Here is a 12,120-nt window from a genome sequence, read left to right on the forward strand (position 1 = left end):
AAGGTGGCAACAACAAGTAAGAGGGAGGTGAAAGTGTATAAACTAAGGGAGGAGGAAGTTCGGGTGAGATATAAGCGACTATTGGCAGAAAGGTGGGCTAGTGCAAATATGAATAGTGGGGGGGTTGAAGAGGGTTGGAATAGTTTTAAAAATGCAGTATTAGAAAGTGGGGCAGAAGTTTGTGGTTATAGGAGGGTGGGGGTAGGAGGAAAGACGAGTGATTGGTGGAATGATGAAGTAAAGGGTGTGATAAAAGAGAAAAAGTTAGCTTATGAGAGGTTTTTACAAAGCAGAAGTGTTATAAGAAGAGCAGAGTATATGGAGAGTAAAAGAAAGGCAAAGAGAGTGGTGAGAGAGTGCAAAAGGAGAGCAGATGATAGAGTGGGAGAGGCACTGTCAAGAAATTTTAATGAAAATAAGAAAAAATTTTGGAGTGAGTTAAACAAGTTAAGAAAGCCTAGGGAAAGTATGGATTTCTCAGTTAAAAACAGAGTAGGGGAGTTAGTAAATGGGGAGATGGAGGCATTAGGTAGATGGAGAGAATATTTTGAGGAACTTTTAAATGTTAAGGAAGAAACAGAGGCAGTAATTTTATGCACTGGTCAGGGAGATATACCATCTTTTAGGAGTGAAGAAGAGCAGAATGTAAGTGTGGGGGAGGTACGTGAGGCATTACGTAAAATGAAAAGGGGTAAAGCAGCTGGAACTGATGGGATCTTGACAGAAATGTTAAAAGCAGGGGGGGATATAGTGTTGGAGTGGTTGGTACTTTCGTTTAACAAATGTATGAAAGAGGGGAAGGTACCTAGGGATTGGCAGAGAGCATGTATAGTCCCTTTATATAAAGGGAAAGGGGACAAAAGAGACTGTAAAAATTATAGAGGAATAAGTTTACTGAGTATACCAGGAAAAGTGTACGGTAGGGTTATAATTGAAAGAATTAGAGGTAAGACAGAATGTAGGATTGCGGATGAGCAAGGAGGTTTCAGAGTGAGTAGGGGAGGTGTAGATCAAGTGTTTACATTGAAGCATATATGTGAACAGTATTTAGATAAAGGTAGGGAAGTTTTTATTGCATTTATGGATTTAGAAAAGGCATATGATAGAGTGGATAGAGGAGCAAAGTGGCAGATGTTGCAAGTATATGGAATAGGTGGTAAGTTATTAAATGCTGTAAAGAGTTTTTATGAGGATAGTGAGGCTCAGGTTAGGGTGTGTTGAAGAGAGGGAGACTACTTCCCAGTAAAAGGAGGTCTTCGACAGGGATGTGTAATGTCACCATGGTTGTTTAATATATTTATAGATGGGGTTGTAAAGGAAGTAAATGCTAGGGTGTTCGGGAGAGGGGTGGGATTAAATTTTGGGGAATCAAATTCAAAATGGGAAAAATTGGATATCAAATTGGGGAGGAGGAGTATCGAAGAAGTGAATGTTTTCAGATACTTGGGAGTTGACGTGTCGGCGGATGGATTTATGAAGGATGAGGTTAATCATAGAATTGATGAGGGAAAAAAGGTGAGTGGTGCATTGAGGTATATGTGGAGTCAAAAAACGTTATCTATGGAGGCAAAGAAGGGAATGTATGAAAGTATAGTAGTACCAACACTCTTATATGGATGTGAAGCTTGGGTGGTAAATGCAGCAGCGAGGAGACGGTTGGAGGCAGTTGAGATGTCCTGTCTAAGGGCAATGTGTGGTGTAAATATTATGCAGAAAATTCGGAGTGTTTGAAATTAGGAGAAGGTGTGGAGTTAATAAAAGCATTAGTCAGAGGGCAGAAGAGGGGTTGTTGAGGTGGTTTGGTCATTTAGAGAGAATGGATCAAAGTAGAATGACATGGAAAGCATATAAATCTATAGGGGAAGGAAGGAGGGGTAGGGGTCGTCCTCGAAAGGGTTGGAGAGAGGGGGTAAAGGAGGTTTTGTGGGCAAGGGGCTTGGACTTCCAGCAAGCGTGCATGAGCGTGTTAGATAGGAGTGAATGGACCTGACGATCTGTTAGGACCTGACGATCTGTTGGAGTGTAAGCAGGGTAATATTTCGTGAAGTGATTCAGGGAAACCGGTTATTTTCATATAGTCGGACTTGAGTCCTGGAAATGGGAAGTACAATGCCTGCACTTTAAAGGAGGGGTTTGGGATATTGGCAGTTTGGAGGGATATGTTGTGTATCTTTATACGTATATGCTTCTAAACTGTTGTATTCTGAGCACCTCTGCAAAAGCAGTGATAATGTGTGAGTGAGGTGAAAGTGTTGAATGATGATGAAAGTATTTTCTTTTTGGGGATTTTCTTTCTTTTTTGAGTCACCCTGCCTCGGTGGGAGACGACCAACTTGTTGAAAAAAAAAAAAAAAATATATATATATATATACACACAGCAGACCCCCGTGTCCACTGACTCGGTATCCTCGGTTTCAGTTGTCCACATTTTACTGTGGCCCAAAAATACCTCTTAATTTTGCATAATGATGGCCCCAAAGCACAAAAGTAGAAAAGCTGGTAAATCATCAAAACCAAAAGAATGCCGTGAAGTGCTTCCCATTGGTGAAAAAGTGATAATTCTCTGCTTATTGTGCATAATTTATCAATTAAACTTTACAATAGATATGTATAGGACTTACATAAAGGTTTCACCACTATCCACAGTTTCGGTATCCCCGGTAGGTCCTCGGAACATATCCTCCATGAATACGCAGGTCCTGCTGTATATATGTTCAATCAAGGCGCAGAATAGTAACTCAGAGACAATGAATATTTGGGCTGAGACAGTGTGCCACCCCAATGGGCAGAGGTATTGATATGATCTGCAACCACTGACTGAGAAGTAGCTGCAACCCAATGAGAAGTCAATACTCCAGGTGCTGTGTTCCCCACAGATATCCACCACTTTTACGCCAAGGTATGCTGTATGTGTAATCATGTTGGTAGAACATGCATTATGTGGGAAAGTGTAAGACCATGGCCTGTTTGTGAAGCATAATCCATGTACACCACCATCTTCCATGATGGCAGATCTAATATGGTGTGTGTTCATGAGGAAAGAGGTCCATAACAATAAGTGTCAGACAGCAGAATGGTAAAGTACACTTCAGTAGTGTCTGAGATGGATGCTAGTGAGATATAGTGTGTATGCATATGAGAAGCAAATAAAGGCTTAACCACACAATTGGTGTGATTGGATTCTTAAATACTAGCTATACAATAGCTGTTTAGGTACTGTAGCTATTCATAATGTAGCTCATGGAACCTAAACAGAGAAAAAATTGATTACCAGAAGTAAAAACGTCAGTACATATATGAATGTTTGTGTGGATGATGCAATAATCCTATGCTTTTGTGAATTTTTACAAGATGACTTGGATAAGTTTAAAAGTGGAGTGATAAATAGATGAAGAAATTTAATGATGACAAATGGAATACTAAACAGTTGGGAAATGGCTAATAAAAACCTTATGAATAAAATACTGTAAAAATATGATAAATTATAAGCAGAAAACAGATCTGAAAGTAGTTCTAAACAACAAATTACTATCTTCAGATCACATTAATGTAGTATTATAGCAAGATTCTCATATGCTATACTGTGAAGGCAAACCTCAAAAGAGCCTTCAGATACATGGATTGTAATATGGTGAAAAAAATGGTTTACAATATACTCTATGAGAAAAGTGTAAACAAGCAGTGAAAATGTGGTGTTCACACTTAAAAACACAGACAAAATAGAAAAAGCTCAAAGAAATGCCAAAAAATAACTCCCAGATCTAAGGGATGTACTACATCTGGGGTCTTATGCATATATATATAAAGCTGCTTTTCTCTACTTTTACCTGGTGTGTGTGGTGGAGTGGAAGTAGAGGGCAGCACAAGGCCAGCTAGGTGAGTACGAACAGTTCTCAAGTGCCTACAGTGAGCGAGCCAGCCATAGAATGCCCTGGAGATGATCTGGTGTTTCATTGTGGCACAGAGAAGTTCAAGCGAGTCACTGGAATTAACAATAAGTTTAAATAGTGACTAGAAATATAGAGCATAAAACTGTAGAGATAATTTTTTTTAACACATTGGCCTACAATATAATGTCTGGAACAAAAACTATTAGGAAAATAAATCAGTATAGTATACTGTTTGCAATGCATTTATTTTAACACTTCAGTCACCTCCCACTAAGGTTAGGTGACCCGACAAAGAAGAAAACATTTTCACTATCACTCATTCATAATCAATGCCTTGCCAAAACAGCACCAACATCACAGTTTAACCCTTAACCTGTCCAAACGTGGATCTATGTTCACGTGCGTAGCGCTCCGACCTTGATTTTCCCTGTTTGAAAGCATGTAAAAAAAAGAAGATCTACGTTCGGAGCCCCCCCGCATGTGATGTGGGTCTGCATTTGGACAGCTTAATCCTTTCAGGGTTTCGGCCGTACTAGTACGGCTTACACACCAGTGTCCATGACGTACTAGAACGCCTAAATTCTAGTGCCTTCAAATCTAGTGAGAGAAAGCTGGTAAGCTTACATATGAAAGAATGGGTCTATGTGGTCAGTGTGCGCAGTATAAAAAAAAATCCTGCAGCACACAGTACATAATGAGAAAAAAACCTTTGACCGTGTTTTTGGATTAAAAGAGCGACTTTGCACTATATTTTCGAATGGTATTTATTGTTGTATTCAAATTTTCCTGGTCTCATTTTATAGAATGGAAGACATATTACAGAAATTGAGATGATTTTGACTGGTTTTACAATGAAAAGTACCTTGAAATTGAGCTCGAAGTAGCAGAAATGTTTGATTTTTACCAAAGTTCAAAAGTAAACAAATCATGCTATACGTCCAATACACGTCAACTGGTGAGTCTAATATTCTTTTACAAGTGCGTTGATATTATTTATACCATTTCTACACTAATGCAGTAGTCTGCATAACAGTAAATCTTCTATTTTTTTGTGAGAATAAAAATTCAAAGTGAAAAGCAAAAAAATGTAAGAGGGGTGTGGGGACATGACTAATGAACAGAGGAAATGTTATTTTAGTGCCAGGAATGTCTTTCTTGTTTATTTTGGACCCTATTTGGAAATTGGCACCTTTTGAAATTTGTGCGAGATTGGCAAAATTGCTAAATTCTGACCACTGTATTGGATAGTTGAAATTGGTAAACGGGTGGTTTCTTGTACTCATTCGATAGAAAAAATGGAGTTCTAGCGAAATAGTTATGATTTTTGTGGACTAGTATACTGGAATTGGCCAAAAAAATGGGGCTCAAATTGGGTAAAATCGCCGATGCGTAAACATCGTCGAGACCGCTAACTTCGCGAGAGCATAACTCCCTAAGTTTTCCATCAAATTTCATACTTTTGGTGTCATTATGATCAGAAAAAATTCTCTATCTTTTCATAAGAAAAAATAATTTTTTTTTTTTTTGAAATTTGGGGGACCCTGAGAACAAGTCTCAGAGAGGGCCTGTGGACCCTGAAAGGGTTAAGGGTTAAAGAGCCCTCCAAACCACAACATCCCCACCCCTCTCTCAGAGTGCTAAGGATGCACTTCCCATCTCCAGGACCCAAGTCTGGCTAACCTTCTATCATGAATTTTTTCATAAATGTACCTTGCTCACACTCCAACAGCTCGTCAAATCCTAAAAACCACTTGCTTCCATTCACTACTATATCACACACTCATACACATCTTTTGAATGTCCTAGCCTCTATTTTGCTCCATCCTCTCTAAATATCTGAACCACCTCAACAACTCCTCTTCAGCCCTCTGGATAATATTTTAGGTAAACTTGCACCTCCTTCTAATCTCCAAGCTACAAATTCTCTGCATGATATTCACACCACACACTGCCCTCAGACAACACCTCCACTGACCCAGTCTCCTCCTCACTGCAACATTCACAACCTATGCTTCACACCCATATAAGAGCGTTGGTACCACTATACTCTCATACATTCCCCTTTCTGCTTCCATGGATAATGCTTTTTGTCTCCACCGACTCCTCAGTGCACCACTCATCTTTTTTTCCTTGCCATTTCTATGGTTTGCCTCATCTTTCATAGACCCCCTCTGATGACAAGTCCATTCCCAAATATATGAATACATTTTCTTCCTCAATACTCCCTCCTTCCAATCTGATATCCAATCTTTCATTACCTAATTTTTTTGTTACCCTAATCACCTTGCTCTTTCCTATGTTCACCTTCAATTTCCTTATTTTACACACCCTCCCAAATTCATTTACCAACCTTTGCAACTTCTCTTCAAAATCTCCCAAAAGCACTGTGTCATTGGCAAAAAGCAACTATGACAACTCCCACTTTGTATTAGATTCTTTATTTTCTAATCCCACACTTCTCCCCAACACCCAAGTATTTGCATTTCAGATGCCCCTCCAAACAGCAAATATTCCCACTTTTCCTTTAGAGTGCAGGCACTGTACTTCCCACCTCCAGGAGTCAAATCTGGCTAACTGGGTTCCCTGAATCCCTTCACAAAATGTTACCTTGCTCATACTTCAACAGCCCATCAAGTCCCAAACACATTTATTAATTAATTTATTTTTAATAATTTTTAAAGTGTTAAGCCATAGTTTAAAGAGTTTTGATTCAAATGAGAGAATAACTGTTGTGGGGATGTAAATGCTGAAGTGGGAGAAACTTGTTGATAGCATAAAAGGCAACAGTAAATGAGACTGGGGAGCCTCCAATTATGTATAGAAAGAAGGCTGGTAATAGGCAATACTTATTTTTTGAAGACAACAAATATGATATGATAAAGGGAGCAATGAGAGCAGTATGCTAGACTATACTATCTACTGGTAGATAAAAAGACTGTTACGGAGACTTTTGGGTTTACACGTTTTTATATAGGCAACAAATATGTCAAATAATTATTTAGTGGTAGTTACAGTCAGATTAAAGGGTAGACGAAGTTCAAAAAGAATGGCATCAGTGGGTAAGAGACAGAGTAGTAAAAGTTAATGAAGTAAAGGATGAGACAGTTTGGGAAAGACAAGCAACTATTGGGAGAAAGGTGTACTGGAAAAAATACAAGTAATGAAGTGGTGGACAAAGAGGAATGGGATAAATATAAAAAGCAGTGTGAAGAGTCAAAAGCAAAAGTTTGTGGGTATAGGAGGGGGTGCAGATGGGAAGAGGAATGATTGGCAGGGCAATGCGATAAAGAGGGAGGTAAGGGAGAAAACTTAGCCTATGAGAGGATTTTACAAATATATATTATATATTTTATGAAAAAGAGGATAAATAAATATACAAGATATGATGTAGCACGTACTGAAAGTAGTTTGTTAGATTATGTATTGGTGGATAAAAGGTTGATGGGTAGGCTCCAGGATGTACATGTTTATAGAGGGGCAACTGATATATCGGATCATTATTTAGTTGTAGCTACAGTTAGAGTAAGAGGTAGATGGGGAAAGAGGAAGGTGGCAACAACAAGTAAGAGGGAGGTGAAAGTGTATAAACTAAGGGAGGAGGAAGTTCGGGTGAGATATAAGCGACTATTGGCAGAAAGGTGGGCTAGTGCAAAGATGAGTAGTGGGGGGGTTGAAGAGGGTTGGATGAGTTTTAAAAATGTAGTATTAGAATGTGGGGCAGAAGTTTGTGGTTATAGGAGGGTGAGGGCAGGAGAAAAGAGGAGTGATTGGTGGAATGATGAAGTAAAGGGTGTGATAAAAGAGAAAAAGTTAGCTTATGAGAGGTTTTTACAAAGCAGAAGTGTTATAAGAAGAGCAGAGTATATGGAGAGTAAAAGAAAGGTGAAGAGAGTGGTGAGAGAGTGCAAAAGGAGAGCAGATGATAGAGTGGGAGAGGCACTGTCAAGAAATTTTAATAAAAATAAGAAAAAATGTTGGAGTGAGTTAAACAAGCCTAGGGAAAGCATGGATTTGTCAGTTAAAAACAGAGTGGGGGAGTTAGTAGATGGGGAGAGGGAGGTATTAGGTAAATGGCGAGAATATTTTGAGGAACTTCTAAATGTTAAGGAAGAAAGGGAGGCGGTAATTTCATGCACTGGCCAGGGAGGTATACCATCTTTTAGGAGTGAAGAAGAGCAGAATGTAAGTGTGGGGGAGGTACTTGAGGCATTACGTAGAATGAAAGGGGGTAAAGCAGATGGAACTGATGGGATCATGACAGAAATGCTAAAAGCAGGGGGGGATATAGTGTTGGAGTGGTTGGTACTTTTATTTAATAGCCTAGCCATGCTAGGCGTTCTAGTGGTACACTCTGTAATTATTATTTTACTACATGTAAACCACACAATAACCAAATTCTGTAAACTCAGCATTGTAATACTTATAGAGAATAAAGTTTGAATTTGAATTTGAAAAATAAATGTATGAAAGAGGGGAAGGTACCTAGGGATTGGCAGAGAGCATGTATAGTCCCTTTATATAAAGGGAAAGGGGACAAAAGAATGTAGGATTGCAGATGAACAAGGAGGTTTCAGAGTGGGTAGGGGATGTGTAGATCAAGTGTTTATATTGAAGCATATATGTGAACAGTATTTAGATAAAGGTAGGGAAGTTTTTATTGCATTTATGGATTTAGAAAAGGCATATGATAGAGTGGATAGAGGAGCAACGTGGCAGATGTTGCAAGTATATGGAATAGGTGGTAAGTTACTAAATGCTGTAAAGAATTTTTATGAGGATAGTGAGGCTCAGGTTAGGGTGTGTAGAAGAGAGGGAGACTACTTCCCGGTAAAAGTAGGTCTTAGACAGGGATGTGTAATGTCACCATGGTTGTTTAATATATTTATAGATGGGGTTGTAAAAAGAAGTAAATGCTAGGGTGTTCGGGAGAGGGGTGGGATTAAATTATGGGGAATCAAATTCAAAATGAGAATTGACACAGTTACTTTTTGCTGATGATACTGTGCTTATGGGAGATTCTAAAGAAAAATTGCAAAGGTTAGTGGATGAGTTTGGGAATGTGTGTAAAGGTAGAAAGTTGAAAGTGAACATAGAAAAGAGTAAGGTGATAAGGGTATCAAATGATTTAGATAAAGAAAAATTGGATATCAAATTGGGGAGGAGGAGTATGGAAGAAGTGAATGTTTTCAGATACTTGGGAGTTGATGCGTCGGTGGATGGATTTATGAAGGATGAGGTTAATCATAGAATTGATGAGGGAAAAAAGGTGAGTGGTGCGTTGAGGTATATGTGGAGTCAAAAAACGTTATCTACGGAGGCAAAGAAGGGAATGTATGAAAGTATAGTAGTACCAACACTCTTATATGGGTGTGAAGCTTGGGTGGTAAATGCAGCAGTGAGGAGACGGTTGGAGGCAGTGGAGATGTCCTGTCTAAGGGCAATGTGTGGTGTAAATATTATGCAGAAAATTCAGAGTGTGGAAATTAGGAAAAGGTGTGGAGTTAATAAAAGTGTTAGTCAGAGGGCAGAAGAGGGGTTGTTGAGGTGGTTTGGTCATTTAGAGAGAATGGATCAAAGTAGAATGACATGGAAAGCATATAAATCTATAGGGGAAGGAAGGCGAGGTAGGGGTCGTCCTCGAAAGGGTTGGAGAGAGGGGGTAAAGGAGGTTTTGTGGGCGAGGGGCTTGGACTTCCAGCAAGCATGCGTGAGCGTGTTAGATAGGAGTGAATGGAGACGAATGGTACTTGAGACCTGATGATCTGTTGGAGTGTGAGCAGGGTAATATTTAGTGAAGGGATTCAGGGAAACCGGTTATTTTCACATAGTAGGACTTGAGTCCTGGAAATGGGAAGTACAATGCCTGCACTTTAAAGGAGGAGTTTGGGATATTGGCAGTTTGGAGGGATATGTTGTGTATCTTTATACATATATGCTTCTAAACTGTTGTATTCTGAGCACCTCTGCAAAAACAGTGATAATGTGTGAGTGTGGTGAAAGTGTTGAATGATGATGAAAGCATTTTCTTTTTGGGGATTTTCTTTCTTTTTTTTTGGGTCACCCTGCCTCGGTGGGAGACGGCCAACTTGTTGAAAAAAAAAAAATATTATATATGAAAAACCGAGTTCTCCATGAGGAAGTAGAACAGAATTCTTCCTTTGTAAGCCATGTGTGTTGTAAGAGGTGACTAAAATGCTGAGAGCAAGGGGCTAGTAACCTGTTCTGTATAAAATACTAAATTTAAAAAAAAAAAAATTGTTTTTCATATTAAAACTTTTGTTTTTCTTTTTGGGCCACTCTGCCTCGGTGGGATACGGCCAGTTTGTTGAAAGAAGAAAGAAAAACAGAGCACATATGTAAAAAGAAAAAGAGAGGGTAATAGAATGGTGAGGGTGTGCAAAAAAGAGGAGAACCAACAAGAGCATGGGTCAGACTCTTATCATCAAATTCTGCTGAGAATAAAAGTTTTGGAGGGAGAATACTATGTTGAGAAAGCCTGCAGAGCAAATAAACTTAACAGTTAAAATCAAAAGAGGAGAGATATTAGATGGGGAGGTGGAGGCGCTGCGAAAATGGAGGAAATATTTTGAGGAGCGGTTAAATGCTAATAGTAAGATTTGCCAGGAAACAGGACAAGTATGTCCTGATGTGGGTCTTAGTCATATGATGACCCCTAGCCGGAGCTTTTGGTCGTCTGACCGAGGCCTACCACTGGCTTACTGGTCCACCTCTTTAAAAGCCATGGTTATCATTATAACCATTAGAATCTAAATGCTTATGAAGGTTGAAATTTCATGAATCATATAGGGAGAAATAACATCTTATAGAAGCTTACGACAAAGTTTTATTGTCTTGGACCATTTACTATTGTGGGTGGTGCACTGAGATATACGTGGAAAGTTTATCTATGGAGGCAAACAACGGAATGTACCAGAATATAGCGGCACCAACTCTTTTATATGGATGGGAGGTATTGGTTTTAAATATTGCAGCAAGGAGGAGGCTGGAGGTAGTGGACTGGTTATATCTGAGAGCAATGCGTAGGGTGACTATCATGCGGAAAATTCAGAGTGTAAAAATTAGAAGGCAGACAGGGATTGAGGAAGGGTTACTGATAAGTATGGGAATTTAAAGAGGATGGAGCAGAACAAGAATCCACAAGGGTGTATATATCTTTGGTGGAAGGAAGGGAAAATTAGGTGTCATCCCAGGAAGGAAGGGAAGGAGGAGGTGAAGGAGGGGTTAAGTATGTTTCAAGTGCAAGAGGTCTAAGCATTCAGCAGGCTTGTGTTAACAGATTGGATTGAATGGAGACAAGTGATTATTATGGCTTGATGTGCTGTTGGAATGCAGTACTGACAATGTCAGTAAACAAATGACCTGCTATGCTGGCCATTTGTTTACTAACAAACACAAATACAGGTGCTCGTAAACATACGATGGGGTTATGTTCCGATGAACCCACCATAAGTCAAACAATTTTGTTTTTCAACATGTTGGTCATCTCCCACAGAGGCAGGGTGACCCAAAATGAAAGAAAATCCCCAAAAAGAAAATACTTTCATCATCATTCAACACTTTCACCTCAAATATTCAAATTCAAATTTCAAATTCAAATTTATTTCTTTGCAAGTAGTACGCTGAGGTTATGTATTTTCAAAAATGGGTTGCAGTGCAAAGAGAGCCTCTATTATGCCTAGGCATTATGGGTCGACTTAATTTAATGGCTTACTGACTACTTAACACTAGAGAAATTTATCATAGTTGTACAATAGTTCTATTTATTATTAATGAATCTAATTTATATAAACAACCGCCCATGGAGGTACTACCGTCCTGCCAAGTGAGTGTAAAACGGAAGCCTGTAATTGTTTTACATGATGGTAGGATTGCTGGTGTCCTTTTTTCTGTCTCATAAACATGCAAGATTTCAGGTACGTCTTGCTACTTCTACTTACACTTAGGTCACACTACACATACATGTACGAACATATATATACACACCCATCTGGGTTTTCTTCTATTTTCTTTCTAGTTCTTGTTTATTTCCTCTTACCTCCATGGGGAAGTGGAACAGAATTCTTCCTCCGTAAGCTATGCGTGTTGTAAGAGGCGACTAAAATGCCGGGAGCAAGGGGCTAGTAACCTCTTCTCCTGTATATATTACTAAATGTAAAAGGAAAAACTTTCATTTTTCCTTTTGGGCCACCCCGCCTCAGTGGGACATGGC

General features: G+C 39.2%; 1 protein-coding gene and 1 long non-coding RNA gene across 7 annotated transcripts in view; one reads left to right on the forward strand and one right to left on the reverse strand.

Annotated features, from left to right (window-relative positions):
* Nucleotides 1–12,120, reverse strand: part of LOC128691561 (small G protein signaling modulator 2) — a 652,393-nt gene that overhangs the window by 159,832 nt on the left and 480,441 nt on the right. For all 6 annotated transcript variants that reach the window (XM_070088836.1, XM_070088840.1, XM_070088838.1 and 3 more), the window contains one exon: nt 3,828–3,982. In XM_070088836.1, the coding sequence (XP_069944937.1) occupies nt 3,828–3,982 (155 nt within the window). The remainder of the gene's footprint in view (nt 1–3,827; nt 3,983–12,120) is intronic.
* The window catches only part of LOC138853233 (uncharacterized), a 169,115-nt gene that overhangs the window by 30,898 nt on the left and 126,097 nt on the right, over nt 1–12,120 (forward strand). The gene's annotated exons all lie outside the window — the stretch shown is intronic.

This window comes from Cherax quadricarinatus, chromosome 26, assembly GCF_038502225.1.
Source record: "Cherax quadricarinatus isolate ZL_2023a chromosome 26, ASM3850222v1, whole genome shotgun sequence".
Classification (NCBI taxonomy): Eukaryota; Metazoa; Arthropoda; class Malacostraca; order Decapoda; family Parastacidae; genus Cherax; species Cherax quadricarinatus.